Source organism: Zonotrichia albicollis, chromosome 23, assembly GCF_047830755.1.
Source record: "Zonotrichia albicollis isolate bZonAlb1 chromosome 23, bZonAlb1.hap1, whole genome shotgun sequence".
NCBI lineage: Eukaryota > Metazoa > Chordata > Aves > Passeriformes > Passerellidae > Zonotrichia > Zonotrichia albicollis.
In genome coordinates, this window is record NC_133841.1 from 3,398,772 (window position 1) to 3,415,435 (window position 16,664).

At 48.9% G+C, this 16,664-nt stretch overlaps 3 protein-coding genes across 5 annotated transcripts; 2 read left to right on the forward strand and 1 right to left on the reverse strand.

The window, feature by feature from the left end:
• Positions 1-23: 23 nt before the first annotated feature.
• On the forward strand, positions 24-6,096 carry CNTD1 (cyclin N-terminal domain containing 1). Of its 2 annotated transcripts, XM_014272248.3 has the most exons (7): positions 26-388; positions 472-547; positions 1,634-1,793; positions 2,207-2,369; positions 3,355-3,499; positions 3,891-3,987; positions 4,760-6,096. In XM_014272248.3, exons 1-7 carry the CDS (start codon positions 217-219, stop codon positions 4,910-4,912), a joined length of 966 nt encoding a protein of 321 aa, XP_014127723.2. In that variant the 5' UTR covers positions 26-216; the 3' UTR covers positions 4,913-6,096. The 2 variants fall into 2 exon arrangements, with proteins under 2 accessions (XP_074413482.1, XP_014127723.2); XM_074557381.1 differs by having other exon boundaries at positions 24-388; positions 3,891-4,901.
• Positions 5,707-10,651, reverse strand: BECN1 (beclin 1). Its single transcript, XM_074557380.1, has 11 exons — positions 10,330-10,651; positions 10,182-10,249; positions 10,042-10,100; positions 9,450-9,540; positions 9,057-9,193; positions 8,069-8,263; positions 7,759-7,905; positions 7,125-7,274; positions 6,966-7,026; positions 6,373-6,515; positions 5,707-6,095 (listed from the first exon to the last, which is right to left on the reverse strand). Exons 1-11 carry the CDS (start codon positions 10,649-10,651, stop codon positions 5,927-5,929), a joined length of 1,542 nt encoding a protein of 513 aa, XP_074413481.1. The 3' UTR covers positions 5,707-5,926.
• A 6-nt stretch (positions 10,652-10,657) lies between these two features.
• On the forward strand, positions 10,658-16,168 carry PSME3 (proteasome activator subunit 3). Of its 2 annotated transcripts, XM_074557382.1 has the most exons (11): positions 10,658-10,768; positions 11,304-11,336; positions 11,631-11,693; positions 12,108-12,212; positions 12,504-12,552; positions 13,136-13,248; positions 13,690-13,758; positions 13,969-14,036; positions 15,251-15,305; positions 15,481-15,567; positions 15,957-16,168. In XM_074557382.1, the coding sequence occupies exons 1-11, from the start codon at positions 10,727-10,729 to the stop codon at positions 16,035-16,037; spliced, it is 765 nt and encodes a 254-aa protein (XP_074413483.1). In that variant the 5' UTR covers positions 10,658-10,726; the 3' UTR covers positions 16,038-16,168. The 2 variants fall into 2 exon arrangements, with proteins under 2 accessions (XP_074413483.1, XP_074413484.1); XM_074557383.1 differs by lacking the exons at positions 15,251-15,305; positions 15,481-15,567; positions 15,957-16,168 and adding an exon at positions 14,364-14,526.
• Positions 16,169-16,664: the final 496 nt, after the last annotated feature.

Consider the following 16,664-nt stretch of genomic DNA (forward strand, 5'->3'; position numbering starts at 1 on the left):
ATCGCGGCATCGGCGGGTGCTGATTAGCGGAGTGGGGTCACGTGGTGGGAAACGCCTCACCCGACCTGAACTGGGCCGGGGCCTGCCCACAACCCGGCCAGACCCGGCCTGGTGCCGCCCCCGAGCGCCGGGAGGAGGCGGCGGAGCCCCGGGCCGGTCTCTCGCCGTAGGGCCGGTTCAGTCACTGCCGTTACGGCCTCTGCCCTGCCCCGCTCCATGGCGACTGAGGTGCCCCTGGGAGCCCGGGGCCGTGACTCAGGGCCCGTGTTCTGTGGGGTTGCTCCTGAGATTATCGAGGACACCCTGATCCACTTGGCCACGGAGAACGAGCAGTACGTGAGCGAGCTGCCCGAGCAGGCCGGGTGCTTCAAAGAGACACGGATCGTGGGTGAGGCTCGGCACAGCAGCTCCCGGGGCAGCCGTACACCGAGCCTCGGGAGCTGCAATGAGTGCCTGCTGTGCTTTTTGCAGAATTTATATTCCTTTTGGCTGAAAAATGGCACTTGGACCTGCCCACACGGTACCAGGCAGTGGAGTTACTTGAACGGTAATGAGAGTCCTAAACACAGCACATTTCCCATCCCCTGGTGGGGTTTTACTGCCCAGCCCTGTCCCACTCTGCCCCAAAACCACACAGGATTAATGAGCTTTGTCTCCTCTTTCATTCAATCTGAATTATTACTTCTACATATACTCCTATATATACATACATACATACGTATATATACACATACATAATATATAGATGGATATATGTATATATATAAAATATATACATAATAATATATATGTATATATTACATATACATATATATGTATAATATATATTATGTGTATATATTATATATACTATATATATTGTATATTATATATATATTGTATTATTATAATACAAATAATATACATTTGTATTATATATTATTATATTGTATATATTATAATGTATATTGTACAATATATATTATAAATTGTACATTGTATATATAATACATATACAATATATATTGCATATAATACATATATATAAATGTTTATATATGCATACATTATATATTATATATATAAAATATATATCTATTTACACACACACATATATAATATTATGTATATATATGTATATAATACATATATATTATATATTATATATATCTATCTATATATCTATATCTATTTACACATATATATGTATATATTATATATATTATATGTATGTGTATATTATATATATGTATATATTATATATACATGTATGTGGAATTGCCTTTGTTCCTTTTTCTCAGCAGCCAGAACCATTCTCTGAGCAATTGTGGCTTTTGTATATATAGTATAAAATATATAATATATAATATATAATATATAATATATAATATATAATATATAATATATAATATATAATATATAATATATAATATATACATATGTGTGTATATTATATATATAATATTTATTTACACAACTATATGTATATATAATATATATGTATGTGTGTATTATATATACGTATATATTATATATATTAAATGTATCTGTATATTACATATATGTATATATTATATATACACGTATGTGGAATTGCCTTTGTCCCTTTCCTCAGCAGCCAGAACCATTCTCTGCGCAATTGTGGCTTTTGTAGGTTCATGATCAAGCAGGTAGAGCAGATGTGGGATGGCAGAGGGAGCACACAAGGCCAGAGGAGCAGCTGGAGCTCTGTCAGAGATCAGATCACCAACACCTTTGTCCTGAGACTCGTGTCCTGTGTTCAGCTTGCCAGCAAACTCTCTCTGCACTACAGTGTAAGCCAGCTCAGCCTGTCCTTGCTCTCGCACCATGGTTAAATCTGCAGTGTATTAATCTCTCTTAAAAATAGATTTCCTTTTTGGAAGCCAGTAGTGATAATGAGATGCCAAGGACACCACATTCCCTTTAGGGTAGGTGAATTGCTGCTCACCCAGTAACAATTTGCTGGCAAGTGTTTCCACTTCTGAGGGGGGGGAAAAAATGCAGGAAAATCTCAGCCCTGTGGTTGTCAAAATTGTGTGTCCACACCTACCTGGGGATGGTTTGTTGAGCTGAAACCTGTGGGGAAGGTCAGAGCTGGATTTCCCATGCCAGCTCAAAGGACTGGTGCTCAGCAGGAGCAGAGAGGTGACACCACTTTGTTCCTGCCTTACTCCTGGAAGACATTTTATCTCTTTTTCCTCTTCAGAGAGTGACCAGTGACACAGCTTTAACATTTCTGCAATCCATAAAATACTCCTACACTAAACAGGAATTGCTGGAGTCAGAGCTTGCTGTTTTGAACACTCTGCAGTTCCACATCAACGTGTCCACCCCCTTGGCCTATGTGGAATTGCTCCTGGAGGTTCTAGGTGAGAGTATCAGGCAGGGGGAAGGAGAAGGAAGTTTTTTAGTAGGGTCATTGAGTTGTTGCTGCTCTGAAATGTCTCATATTACAGATTTTTGCACATGGAACAGTTCAGATTTTCCAGAGCTTTTTAGATGAGAACTTTGTCCTTTATAGAATGTTGTTGGACAGCCAGCCATGAGTCATTCAGTAAAATATTAAAAGTTTAAAGCCCCCAAATATGATGCCAGGCCACATTTTCTGCAATTACTCACCATTCTCTTGGCCCAGTGTGCAAACCCAGAGCACTCAGGGAATATTTCTCTGTCTGCTCTGGGGTGCCCTGACCCCCAGGGCAGCTCTGACTTTGACCCTCATTCATGGAGAAAGTTTCCCAGACTTCAAGACAGATTGGAATCCACAAAAGTGTGAAATGGATTATAGAGAGTTGTGTAGGTGTATCACTGGGTGAGAAATTGAGGTTTTGGGGTTTTTAGTGTGTTGTGGATGGCAGCAAGATGGAGGGCACAGGGTGTTGTCCTGGGTTTCTTCTTCTTCCTCCTTAGGTTTGGGTGGCATTTTGCAATTGGGCAGAAATGTCCACACTGGGATCAGTTATTGAGTTAAAAGGGAAAATAATCCAGGTGTCAGTTCTTAATTGGACAGTTCAGTCGTAAAAGACCCTGTACCAAGAGATTGTTGGCCATTTTGTGCCTTCTAATGAAAAGCTGCTGAACTCACAGCAGTGACACTGTTTTACTGATAAGAAATAATAAACACTTGAGTCTGAACAGGAATTACTGTCTCAAGTGCCTTCAATGCAGACCCAGAGACACCCAGAACTGGTACCAGTTCTGACAGCCTGAATTTCAGAGTGAAATTACACTGAGGCTGAAGGATCCTGTGGCATTCAGAGACAGGGGCAGTCCTCAGAATTCCCTCTCCCTTCTGGTACCTCAGACTCAATGTAGTGACCCAAAACATGGCACTGATGGTGTGATCTCTGCCAGGATACAATGGCTGCTTGCTTCCTGCCAAACCTTTACACCAGCTGTGTGTGCAGCTGCTGGACCTCTGCTACCTGACCAGAGAGACCATCTATGACACCGTGCTGAAGATTGCCCTCGAGAACTCCACACCCAGCAAAGTGCAGATGTAAGACCTGACAATGACTTAAAATAATAAAAATAACCCTTTGAAATTCAAAGTAATAAATAGCACCATATTCTGCTATTTATGCCATTTTGGGGCATAGCATATGCTGCTATTTATGCCATTTTGGGCTATTTCTCATTATGCCATTTTAAAAAATAATTTGAGGGGACATTCATCATTGTTTCTAAATACACCAGTTCAAACAACATGCTTTTCCACACCTGCTTCAAGGGCAAGGAAAGTGTTTCATTTGGTTAAAATGCAGCCTTGCACTGTCAGTTCCAGTGGTTTATTCAGGCTGGCCTAAATAAACCAACATGTCCTGGGCACTGGCAGGTGCTTTTGAACTGTGAAGCAACTTTTACACCTGAACACACTTTTCTTTCTGCAGAGCCAGGTTTTTAACAGTGAAGGAAGATTTCATGCTGCTGGCTGTTGGAGTTATCAGTACAGGGGTGTTCATCCTGAGCCCTGGGCACTGGGAGCAGGTACAGTCACTGCTGAAGGCCTTGGCTCCACGGGAACACAGTGCCAAGGTGGTTTATCTGTTCCAGCACAGCAAAACACAGTGCCAAAGTGGTTTATCTGTGATGGTTCCAGCACAGCAACTGGGGCTGCACTGGGAGGGGACACCTCTCTCTTTCAGGACAAAGCATGTGGGTTTCTGTCAGAGCTGTGTGCTGGCACTGGTGAGTGTGTGGTGTGTTGTTTTTTGAGTTAGGTTTTATGAGCTCTTAGAGAAACTGATTACACTTGAGATAGTTGAGCTACTTTGAATGGTATAAAATTAGTAGGATGGCTTTTGAGGTAGTCTTGGAAATAGAAAAAGGTTTAATAAAAGGCAAAATAGCAAAACTCTTACAGAGAAAAACTGAGTTGGGGGTAGAGGTTCTTGCTCCTGCTAAAACACCCACAAAAGCAATTATTTCATTTGTTCTCTTCCTTTTCTAGTGAATTACCTAGGCTGGACCTCTTTGCCTCTGTCCAGTTGGACAGCCCCAGGTCTGAGGTGAAGTCCCAAAGGTCCTGTGAGGTATCTTTTGTACCAAATTGGGAGAGAAACTTCTGTGCTTTTTGCCTTTTTAAACAGACAAAGAATAATTTATTCACTCCTTCAACAGGGGGCACATTCCTACAAGTGTCCTCACCTTTAGGGCTTCACAGAACAAAACCCCACAGGCAATGTTCCACTGGCAGGTAGAGCAGTTACTCTTATCAGTCTGTAACTCACAGATTTAGGTGATCTTTTCTTTTTTCCAGGCTGTGGAGCATTTAAACTGCATCACTGGCATCACTCCCCAGAGCATCCTGGAGTTCTCCTACGCCGTGGTGAGGCGCGTGCTTGGCAGCCCCACACCCGAGCAGCAGCGTGCCACCAGATCTCCTCAGGACAGAATCCCTCCTCAGAAATAGAACCACCCTGTCCCTCCAGTCAGCAGGAGCTGTCACACTGCTGACAGCTGTCCCTGCTCTGTGACACTGCCCAGCACAGCTCAGGGTTACCTGAATTCTGTCATGTGTTAATTTAGCAAAGCTCGTCCTGCTGGGCATCAGTCATGCTCTGGAAGGAGGCCCAACAGCACCACAGTGTTTAGAAGTGCCCTAAAAGCTTTATTGTAACAGCTGCATCTTTTAAGTTTGGGATCTAAGCTCTCTTTAATCAGAGATCCCTCAGAGTGGTTGTGTTTGAAAGGTGCTGCCATGGCTGGTGGGACCAGCTCTCACAAATGGGGCTGCTCTGTCTCCTCCTGCTGCTTTTATAAAACAGGGATTGTCCCCTGGGATTGTCCCCTCTGTGCCAGCACTGTGACCGTCACCACAGCAGTGCCCAGCCTGGCTCTCCCTGCCAGTGCCAGGTCTGTGCTGTGCCAGGCACTGCTGGCTGGAAACACCTGGAATAACTTCCTTGTTTGCTCAGCACTGCCCTGTGCAGGAGCAGCCTGCAGGAGGGATTACAGTGCTGTAATGGTCTCAAACCTTTTTAAGTTCAGCAGCACAAAGAAGTGCTGATATGACTTAGAAAATATTTTATTTTAAATTCTTTAATGAGTAGGCAGAGTTCTGGCAGTTTTCCCACATTATTCCTTGTGTTTGTCATGTCTTGCTTTTCCAACCTTGCATTAGCTGTAACAGAGCAGCATCAAACTGATGCTCATTTGACAATGATTTATGTGCATGGCCATAAACCCAAAAATAACAGTTTAGAGTCCATTTAATAACTGGGTTTTATTCTGTTCAACTCAACAATACAATTTTGCATATTGCTTTTCTACAAACTACTTGTAATAATGGCATTGTAAATAAAGTGTCTTGTGGATTTTTGGTATTGTAAACATTTTGTACTGGTTAATATTAAGATATCTTCATTTGCCTTTCTCCAACACAATGCAGACACTCCATGGCTGCCAGGCCAAGTTCTGATCACAGTTACTTGTTATAGAATTGGGAGGAGACCCAGGCCAGGCCCCATTTCAGGTTAGTTAACATGAATTTTAGTGCTTTTGTCCACTGCTCTTCAGAGTTAAATTGTGTTTTAATTGAATAAGAGCCACCACTGCCACCTGTGTCTTCAATCTTTCCTTTCTCCACGTCCATCCTGTATCACACACAAGCTTTAATTAGTGTATTCCTACTGCAAATATTTAACCTCAGTATGACACCAAGCACTACATTTTAAATCTCACAATAACACTATCTTGTTTTTAAAAAGATCTGAACAAGCCTCAGGACTCCACCCAAGGGGTTAGCTTTAAGTTTCAATGAAACTATCAAACACATCATAAAGAATTGCAGATGATTTCTGAAAAATCAGGGCTGAAACGATGCTAGGGAGAGCACACAGGGCTGAATTTGAGTTTTGTGGCAACACTCACCTGTAAGGCAAACAAAAGCGAGTTTCACCTTTCTCCACTTCCTCTTTGAACTGCTGCACACAGTCCAGGAATGCCACCATGGCGTGATCAAACTTATTGTCCCAGAAGAACCTCAGGCCTCCAGAGCAGTACAGGGGAAGCTCCTGGAGAAGAGATTTGTATCAGGAACACCAAGCACTTTTTTTGATATGGTCACTGCAGCTTTTTAACCTCATGTAAGGCTTATATTTGTCATGGGATGCTGAGAAATGGCTTGTGGCACAGGAAGTGTGACTTGGTTTCGTGCCAGTCCCTACCACGTGCAGGCATATTTTCCTGACTTCCCCCAACCCCAAATCATGCCATCTACCTGCCAATCACCCCAAAATATGCCTCTGCCTCTGGCCAGGTGTGTCATTCAACAGTTCTACTGCTGGCTGGCAGCACCAGTGGCTTCATACAGGATGTGAGATGTCACCATGCTGGAGGAGCTGGGGCAGCCACCTTTGCTGGACTCCAAATGCACAGAGACCAAGGTTTTCCTGCATCCCCAGTGTGACCAGGGATGCAGGCACTCAAGATCAATGTCCCATGCTTTGTACAGGATCCCTTACCTTGGATTTGTCTGTGAGGGACTCCAAATAGGAGTGGTTGCCATAGGGGACAAGGCGGTATCTGAAAAAAAGGAGACAGAATTCACAGATTTCACTGGCACCTGAGTCTGCCTGTCCTCCTCTGGGCCATCAATGACCTGTGGGTGGTTTTGCAGGTACCTCTGGAACTTCAGGCCCATTTTGTTGGCCAGGGCATGCAGCAGCAGCACAGTCTGCCCCCAGGCAGCGTTGATCTCGTTCCACTCCACAGGAACGCTGGGGAGGCGGCCAAGCCTGAAGTTATTTATTGTGCCAAACTGCCCACTGTGCCTGTGATAAGGAGAATTATAAATAAATGTGCTAGGCTGGGAAAAGCTCATGGCCTGATAACCAAATAGGGGCTGTGTCCTAAGAGCACAGCACACACAGTGCCAGCCAAGCACAAGGAGGGTTGGGGCTATTCTTAACAAGTGTGTGTAAACACCAAACACTCATTCTCTTTTTGTCATAAAAACACAACAAAAACCCCCAGCCAGCCTCTCCAAGCTGCCTGCTCTGTGAACCCCAATGCCAGTGTCACTGCTGGCTGGCACAGGGGTTCCAAAGTGTTTCTGGGACTGGTGAAGGAGCCATTTCCCAGTCCCAAAGCCTGGCACACTTTCCTCAGCTGCCATGCCTGGGACATGGCATTCATTGCTTTGCTGGGAGGTAACTGTGAGCTGGCTTGCACCCTTCCTATCAAACACAGTGACCTAAAAACTTTCACACTGCAGATTCCAAGAAAATGGATATAATATTCCAATGTCCACATTACCAGATGTGAAAGGTAGCATTGAACACGTTGGTTTTCTTTAGTTTATCCAGCTGCATCTGGGCATAGCGCATTTGGTTGTCCACACTCTTCAGCTCATCATCCAGCTCCAGCTGCTGCCTCTTGAACTCACAGTATTCCTTCTGGTACCTTTGAGCACAAACAAAGAAGTGCTCAGTGCTGGCTTCTACCTCAGACTTTCAGCTCTGCAGGCCAGTTTGGTCTCTCTTTTTGTGCACAGAGTGAGCCACTGGCATTTGGGCACATTTACAAATTTCTCATTTATTTTTTGCCTCCAAGCCCTGCCACTCACTGAGCCTCCTCCTGCTCCAGCCTCTCAGCCTCTGCCCTGACTTTCTCAAAGTCCTCAGCCACAATCTTGCGGTTTTTCTCCACATCCTCCAGCTCCTGGATCAGCCGCTCCTCCTCCAGTGCCAGCTCCTTCAGCTCTGTCTGCAGCTTCTCTTTGTCATCCTCGTTCATCTGCTCCAGAATCTCCAGGCATCTCCTAGAGGAGAACATCAGGATTGCCAGGACAGGTATCCTGGGAAGTCCTGCACTGGCAGCCCCTGCAGCTCTTGGCAATCCTGAGCTCTCCATGAGACAGAAAATTTAAGGAATTTAGAGATTTTAGAGGAGCTAAGATTTTAGTTAGAGATAAACTTTATTGGAGTTAATGAAAATAAATGGGTAGGCCTTGATGAAGTTAAGAGTTAGTAGTTAACTAATAATTCATTGTCAACAGAATGTTTGTTTAGCTGGGTTTATAATGAAGAGTACAGAAACTGATAAATAGCTTTTAAGAACATAAGACAATTGTTTTTAGGAACATAAGACAATTTTGGGCCTCCTCTGTTCTGAAACCAATTGAAGATGAGGAATGGGAGTTTTACCAAGGGTTCATTTGTCATATATGCATTGAAAAGGTAGAAAGGTCAGAATGAGGAAGACTTCATTTACTTCCTCACTTTGGGACCCTCAACCCATTTCAAGGAACAAACTATTCATGCTTAATGGCTTTTGAACTAATTACCATACAGAGCAGGGACTGGGATGTACCAAAGCTATGAATATGTATTTGTATTTTGGGTATTCAATATTTGTATAGATAAAAGGGCTCTGTAATCACCTGTAAATTGTGGTGTTTGGGAGTTATCTCACAATAAACACACACTTTCTAACTCTGTTAGAGAGTTTTTGTCTGTCACAGTTGGATATCAGTACTAGATCAATATCCATGTTTTTTAATAAATCATCCACACTGATTGTGCCTCAAGCCACAGCAGCTCTGCATCACTCACTTGTAGTTCTGGCACTCGTTCTCTGTGATGTTGAGCTGTGTGTCCAGCTGGTCCAGCAGAGTGTCTGTGCACTCCTCACACAGGGGATGATCCACGTCTGTCTGCCCAGACATGATGTCAAAGAGGTCTCCAGTGACCTGGAGGAAGGGCTCACATCAGTGCAAGTGAAACCTCAAGCAGCTCCTGCTGCTTTTCAGCAGCTTCAATTAGCAGGAATCCTCTTTGCAGGCCAAATACTCATTAAAATAATCCATCTCTGCTCAACTACTCACCAACCAAGCCCCTAGAAGACAAATGCTATGGGAAACTTTGCAGTTTAGTTTTGCAGAGCATCAGGAAAAACTGAAGCTCTGCTCCCAAGGATCTGAGTCTGCCAGCTCGTGACCCACTTGCCTTCAGTCTCCTGCTGAGGTTTTCCATGGTGCCACCATCCGAGGCCTCTCCGATCAGCGTGAAGCTGTTGGCACTTTCTGTTGACATCATCCTTGGAAAGAACATGTTGTAAGTGCTGAGGGGAGGCAGCTCCAGCACCAAACCACAACCTGGGGCTGGCTCAGGGCAAAGGGAGAGCAGGAGGATGGGGCAACCCGTGTTTTGGGGGCTCAGTTGGCTTTGTGTTGACCCACAGTGCAACAAGGATGGTGCAGTTCTGTGTTCAAACTGAAAAGGAGCCCGAGGGCCAGGGGGATCCCGCAGGGGAAGCTCTGGGGGCTCACAGGAGCTGTTCAGTGTGACCCAGCCCCGGGGATCCTGCAGGGGAAGCTCTGAGGGCTCACAGGAGCTGTTCAGTGTGACCCAGCCAGGGGGATCCCGCAGGGGAAGCTCTGGGGGCTTCACAGGAGCTGTTCAGTGTGAGGCAGCCCCGGGGATCCCGCAGGAGAAGCTCTGGGGGCTTCACAGGAGCTGTTCAGTGTGACCCAGCCCCGTGAGGGGACATTTCTGAGGGGCTGCCCCAGGCTCCCAGCTGACGGGACTGCGGCTGTACCTGGCAGGCGGGATGAACCTCCTGGACACGCCATCCTGCCGGTTCTCCACGAAAGCTTCCTGGAGGCAAGGAAACCCCGTTACCGGCAGGCCCGGGGGAGCTGCCGCTGCCGCCGCTCCCCACCGCCGGCCCCGCCGTACCTCCGTGAGGGCGCTCTCCTCCTCGTGCAGGTCCCCGGGCCTGGCCGGGGCGGCGCTCACCAGCGGGGCTGTGGGAGAGACGGCGTCAGCCAGGCCCAGGCCTAGGCCCGAGCCCCGGCCGCCCACCCCACCCCACGGCGCCCGGTACCGGTGAGCTCCTGGATGGTGAGGCGGTCGAGCACCTTGAAGGAGGTGTCGAGCTTGAGCGGCTGGCAGCAGCGCTGGCACACGAAGCTGACGTGCGCCGTGCCGCCGGTGCCGGTGCCGCCGCCGCCCGCCCGCGCTGCCTCCATCGCGCCGCCCGCGCGCGCCCCGCCATCGCCGCGCGCCGGACGTGACGCAGGCGGGGGCGCAGTCCCGGCGCCGCCATTTTCGGTGTCCCCGCCCCGGGCGGCGCTGGAGCGGCCGGGACTCGGCGGCGCGCGTGCGCGGTAGGGGCCGGTCACGCGGGCGGCGGGCGCGCGCGGCATTGGCGGGCGCGCGGCGTGAGGTCATTTCCGGTGTGGGCCCCGGGGAAGCGGAGCGGCCCCGAGACCGGACCCGCCATGGCCTCGCTGCTCAAGGTGGACCCGGAGGTGAAGCTCAAGGTGCGCCCCGGCCCCGCCGCTCGCCCCGCCCCGCGCGGCCCCGCTCCGGCCCCGCTCGGCCGCCGCCTCCGCCCCGCCGGCCCGCACCGAGCTCTGCCGCCGCCGGCCCGGCCCGGGGCGGGGCGGGGCGGGCTTGGGGCCGCCCCACGGCGCCTCCCGGCCGTTCCAGCCCGGCCGCCGAGCGCGGCCCGCCCGCCCCGATGAGCCCCCGGTGTCTCCACCCCCGCCCGGCCCTGCAGCGCCGGGGGGCGGGGATGCGGCCGGGGCTGGGCTGCGGCCGCCCCCGAGCCGGGCCCGGCTGCCCCGGGGGGCGGCCCGGAGGGTCTGAGGATCGTCCCTCCCGGTTCCCGGCTCCCCGCAGCGCCCGGGGTCATGGGGGGCGGATGGAGCCGCCCCGGGCAGCCCCGCTCGGTGCTGGCGGGCTCCTCCCGGTCCCCCGGGAGAGCGGGAGCCGAGCCGGGAGGGTCGTGCGGGGCTCAGCGCGGCCGCCCCGGCTGTTGGGAGCCACCCTGACTGTCCCTGTTTGCTTCTGTAGGTTGACTCCTTCAGGGAGCGGATCACGAGTGAGGTGAGTGCCACGGGCCCAGCAGCAATGGGGTTTTTTTTTTGCCCTTATCTTTGTGACACACTCGGCTGTGGGCTGAGCCTGCCCTGGAAGCTCGGCAGCACCCAGCTGATGCCCTCAGCACTGCTGTGAGCCTCCTGTGCCTCTTGGGCTCCTTCCCACCTGAGCTTTGTCTGGTGTTGGCAGCAGGAAGCACTGGGTTCTCTTTGTTTCCTGCTGGTGCACAGATGATTTCCCTGCTGGTGGGAGCCACGTGGCTTCTCCCACATCACTGTTTGTTCTTCTTTTCTCTCTCAGGCTGAGGACCTCGTAGCAAACTTTTTCCCAAAGAAGCTGTTAGAACTCGATGGATTCCTTAAGGTAGGATGTGCCTTGTGCTTTGTATCCTTTTCCACCTGCAGCTACATTTTGAAAGTCTTGTGGCAGCTCTCTCCAGGGCTGTTTTCTGAGCATCTCACCTTGCTGCAGGGACACGAGGCAGCAGCTGCAGTGCTGTTGGCTCTGGGGGGGTGCTGCCTTGTGCAGTTTGCTTTGTGTGATTTCTCACATTTATTTTCCTCCCCAGTGGGCTGTCCCTCTCAGTGCTGGGCTCTCACAGGGACACCATGGCTTGGCACTCAGGGTGTGGGGGCTCCACAGTCTATTTCCAGACTTTTTCTCTTCATTCATCCTAACTTTGGACAAGAAGGAGGCCTGAATCTTTTTTCTTGTTCTGTTTGGTGTGGCAGAATTTGTTAGCTCGTGATCAGGTAACAACTCTGCTTTATTTTGCAGGAACCCATCCTGAATATTCATGATCTGACTCAGATCCATTCGGACATGAACCTCCCAGTGCCTGACCCAATTCTTCTCACCAACAGCCACGATGGACTGGATGGGGTAAGGTTACTGTGCTGGCTGTGCTCCCAGCTCCTGTTCAAACTGTATGGTTTGCTCTCTGCTGGGGTGGGATATTCTTATTTAACACCAGGCCTTGGCCCAGAGGCTGTTAGAGATTGATCTCTCAAGCCTGGAGGTAACACAGCTCTGCAGCTCTTCCTGGGATTTAAGGAAGAGTATTTAGAAAACAGGAACATGGCAGAGCTCTAAGTTTTCCTTTTTTTTTTTTCCTTTTACAACATTCCTACAGCTTACAGCTAGTTTGTGAGTAAAACATTTTGTATATTTTAGCCAAATATGAAAAAGAGGAAGCTGGAAGACCACGACGAGACCTTTCAGGGTAAGACTCCCCAAGTCCCCTGTATTGCTGCCTGCCCCCTGAGCCTTGGAGATGCAGATTGTGCAAGCCCCACTTGCCCTGCCCTGCCAGCAGCTGCTGCTCATGAAGGCCAGAGCCTGACCTACAGATGTTTTGATGTGGAGGAGTCAGCTTCCAGCTCCTAGAAGCATAATTAGTGCTTCTCTGATAGACATAAGTAGTGCTTGGCTGGGTCTGGCCCTGCTGACAGAGGCAGCTATCTCCTGGTTCTGAGGATCTGTGCAGTTCCTCTCTTTGTCTGGAAGAACATTCCAGGCTTTGCATTAAGCTGAGACACAAACTTCTTGTACATGTGCACCAAGGAGAACCCTTTGTGCTCAGCATCCTCGAGCTCTTCAATCTCATCCTGCTCTGTGTTGTTTCCTCCTCTGGTGGTCACTGCTTGTCCCATGTCCCTTTCCCCTTCTCCACAGGTGGCCACAGCCTGGCTCAGCCCCTTTCTGGCCTTGCTGGGAGCTGAGTGAGGCTCAGGTGTCCCCTCAGTCCATCCCTGCTGCAGCTGCTCCTGTGAGCCCCTGACACTGAGGGTTTGTCTGTGCCACAGGTACCAAAGTGTTTGTGATGCCCAATGGGATGCTGAAGAGCAACCAGCAGCTGGTGGACATCATAGAGAAAGTGAAACCAGAGATCAGGCTGCTCATTGAGAAGTGCAATACGGTGAGCCTGGAGCAGGGGCAGGCAGGGGGTTGTGTTACCGTGTTACTCCTGCAGGGGTGGAGCTGTGGGAGGAGCAGGTCCCTCTGTGCTGCAGATGAGGAAAGGCAGGGCTTTGTCCTGTCTGGCAGGGGCTTGGGGAGCTCTGTGCTTCACCTGAAGGAGAAGGATGTCTGATGTCAGTACTCATGAGGCTTTGCCTTGCCCTTCAGCACAGACTCCTGTGGCATGGTGAGGAGAGCTCTCCATGGGAAGCTGGGCCTGTGCTGGCTGGCATGGCATCCCAGCCACGTGGGAAGTGATCCTGGAAGTGTTACAGGCTCATAAGGGCCCTGCAGCAGCTGATCATGAGCTCTGTTGCAAAGGCAGGGTCCTGGGAGCTCTTGCTGACATTCCTGAGAGAAATCTTTGGCTTTGGTCAGTGCCGTTATCTCTCCACTGCAGGTCAAAATGTGGGTGCAGCTTCTCATTCCCAGGATAGAGGATGGGAACAACTTTGGTGTTTCTATTCAGGTAAGGCACTGCTCTGTGCTCCAGGGGTTTTTATCTCTGAGCTTCCTCTGAATCCTTCAGTTCATGATGTCCAGCAGCTGCAGTTATGGGGTTGGCTTAGATTTTAATTCCCAAACCTGAACTTGATGTGGTTCTGCTGAGACAATGCTTCCTGAGCCCTGAAGGCCAGCTGCAGCCTACTGGAGCTAACTTTCCTTGTCTCCCCTGCAGGAAGAAACAGTTGCTGAGCTTAGGACTGTGGAGAGTGAGGCAGCATCTTACCTGGACCAGATTTCTAGGTAGGCATGCAAGAACAGACTTCTTCTTTGGGAATCTCCTTAGAAGAGGAATGATTTTGGGAAAGGTCCTCCAGCTGTTCTTACAGGGTAGCTTGGACCTACCTGAAAATAATCCTGGTGTTGTTTATCTGAGCTTTAATCTCTCACTTTCCCTGTCAGACACTATATCACAAGAGCAAAGTTGGTTTCCAAAATAGCTGTATTGGGATCTCCTTGGAAGAAGAATGTTTTTGAGAAAGGTCTTCCAGCTGTTGTTAGAGGGCAGCTGGGACCTGAAAGTAATCTTGATTATTTATCTGAGCTTTAATATCTCTCTTTCCCTGCCAGATACTATATCACAAGAGCAAAATTGGGTTCCAAAATAGCTTTATTGGGATCTTTTTTGGGATCTCCTTGGAAGAGGAGTATTTTTGGGAAGGGTCCTCCAGCTGTTGTGCAGGGCAGCTTGGACCTGAAAATAATCCTTGTGCTGTTTATCTGAGCTTTAATTTCTCTCTTTCCCTGCCAGATACTATATCACAAGAGCAAAGTTGTTTCCAAAATAGCTTTATTTGGATCTTTTTTGTTATCTCCTTGGAAGAATAATGTTTTTGAGGAAGGTCTTCCAGCTGTTGTTAGAGGGCAGCTTGGACCTGAAAGTAATCTTGATTATTTATCTGAGCTTTAATATCTCTCTTTCCCTGCCAGATACTATATCACAAGAACAAAATTGGTTTCCAAAATAGCTTTATTGGGATCTTTTTTGGGATCTCCTTGGAAGAGGAGTATTTTTGGGAAAGGTCCTCCAGCTGTTGTGCAGGGCAGCTTGGACCTGAAAATAATCCTTGTGCTGTTTATCTGAGCTTTAATCTCTTTCTTTCCCTGCCAGATACTATATCACAAGAACAAAATTGGTTTCCAAAATAGCTTTATTGGGATTTTTTTCTGGGATCTCCTTGGAAAAGAATGTTTTGGGAAGGGTCCTCCAGCTGTTGTGCAGGGCAGCTTGGACCTGAAAATAATCCTTGTGCTGTTTATCTGAGCTTTAATCTCTCTCTTTCCCTGCCAGATACTATATCACAAGAGCAAAGTTGGTTTCTAAAATAGCTTTATTGGGATCTCCTTGGAAGAATAATGTTTTTAGGAAAGGTCCTCCAGGTGTTGTTACAGAGCAGTTTGGACCTGAAAATAATCCTGGTTATTTATCTGAGCTTCATTCTCTCTTTCCCTGCCAGATACTATATCACAAGAGCAAAGTTGGTTTCCAAAATAGCCAAGTACCCTCATGTGGTAAGTCAGTGGGCCCGTGCAGATTTCCACGTTGATGCTGGGACTCTGAGCTCTTTGTCGCTGTCCTTTCTGAGCTGAGGGTGCTGGGGGAAAAGGGGCAGTCGTGTGGGGATTGAGCTGAGGTTGGGGGGCTCTGTGGGGGGCTGGGCTGGGCTGAGCTGTGTGTGCCCCACAGGAGGATTATCGGCGCACCGTGACGGAGATCGACGAGAAGGAGTACATTAGTCTGCGCCTCATCATTTCAGAGCTGAGAAATCAATATGTGAGTGAAAGCACACAGCCCCACTGTGCTCCTGCTGCTGCTCCTCTCCCCTTTCCCCCTGGGCCTGCCTGCTTCCCACTTTGCCTCCAGTGAGGTGTTTCTCCACCATCTCCCAGAGATGCAGGTGTTTTCAGGGCCATAATGCAAAATATTCGTGCTCCCTCTGTGGGAATCTGATCCTCAGCTCTTCATACAGTACAAGCCAATCCAAGGGTTTCTGAATGAATGTTTTTGGTATTTTATATACTGGTTTTGTAAGGTTTGGCTTATCTTACCCAGGTGTGTGGTTGCACAGAAGGGTTGAGGGTGGTGCTGCTGTGGCAGTCAGTGCTTAGGGTGAAAACTGGCTGGCTGCCTTCCTGTCTGAGTCCTGTTTATCCTTTTTGCAGGTCACTTTGCATGACATGATCCTTAAAAACATTGAGAAGATCAAGAGGCCTCGGAGCAGCAATGCTGAGACCCTCTATTAAGTGTCAACGTTTGAACTTGAGAACTGTTCAGTCAACTAAAGACCGTCATTGCCTTGGTTTGTTACGTGACTATCGAGATGGGAAACTGGCTGGAAATAGTATTGCATTCTTAGTTAAACTCTAAAGAAATTCTTGCCTAGTTTTGTGATTGGTTTTGTTCAGGTCTCAGGAGCTCTCCCTCTTCCTCTAGTCACTGGTAGTAGAGGCCATGCTGCACTGGAGGCCCCAGAGGCTGCTGCAGCCAGGCAGGGACATTCCTTCATGCCTTGCTTCCTACCTGAGTGGGAACAACACTATAGACCAAGCCCTTGTCCTGTCCCATCTCTTGTCTGGTGGCTGCTCTGGGGTCTCTGGAACAGGGCAAAGAGCCCAGCACAAGGGCAGCCTGGCAGTGCCACAGCAGGGCAGCTCTGTCCCCACTGCTGGCTGTGGCCAGGCCCCTGTGCCACCAGCTCTGCACTGACCAGGGCCCCTGCCCCTTGGCAGCTGTGCTCTGGTGCCACTGAGCCATCTGCACTCCCTTTCAGCCTCCCCCACAGGTCTCTGCCTCACCACTCCTGCCTGGATCAGTGCAGAGCATGAGGCAAATGCTTGGAACTAGAGCTGGTGCTGTCCTGGCTGTCATGA

Excerpts from the sequence above, each read along its gene's own strand:
- CNTD1 (XM_074557381.1), top strand. The coding sequence starts at position 217 with ATGGCGACTGAGGTGCCCCTGGGAGCCCGGGGCCGTGACTCAGGGCCC. Across the intron at positions 548-1,633 it reads GCAGTGGAGTTACTTGAACG|GTTCATGATCAAGCAGGTAG; the intron begins GTAATGAGAGTC and ends TGGCTTTTGTAG. Across the intron at positions 1,794-2,206 it reads AACTCTCTCTGCACTACAGT|AGAGTGACCAGTGACACAGC; the intron begins GTAAGCCAGCTC and ends TTTCCTCTTCAG.
- BECN1 (XM_074557380.1), bottom strand. The coding sequence starts at position 10,651 with ATGCCGCGCGCGCCCGCCGCCCGCGTGACCGGCCCCTACCGCGCACGC. Across the intron at positions 10,250-10,329 it reads CACCATCCAGGAGCTCACCG|CCCCGCTGGTGAGCGCCGCC; the intron begins GTACCGGGCGCC and ends TCTCTCCCACAG. Across the intron at positions 6,516-6,965 it reads CCCTCACAGACAAATCCAAG|GAGCTTCCCCTGTACTGCTC; the intron begins GTAAGGGATCCT and ends TCTCTTCTCCAG.
- PSME3 (XM_074557382.1), top strand. The coding sequence starts at position 10,727 with ATGGCCTCGCTGCTCAAGGTGGACCCGGAGGTGAAGCTCAAG. Across the intron at positions 11,694-12,107 it reads AACTCGATGGATTCCTTAAG|GAACCCATCCTGAATATTCA; the intron begins GTAGGATGTGCC and ends TTTATTTTGCAG. Across the intron at positions 15,568-15,956 it reads CAGAGCTGAGAAATCAATAT|GTCACTTTGCATGACATGAT; the intron begins GTGAGTGAAAGC and ends TCCTTTTTGCAG.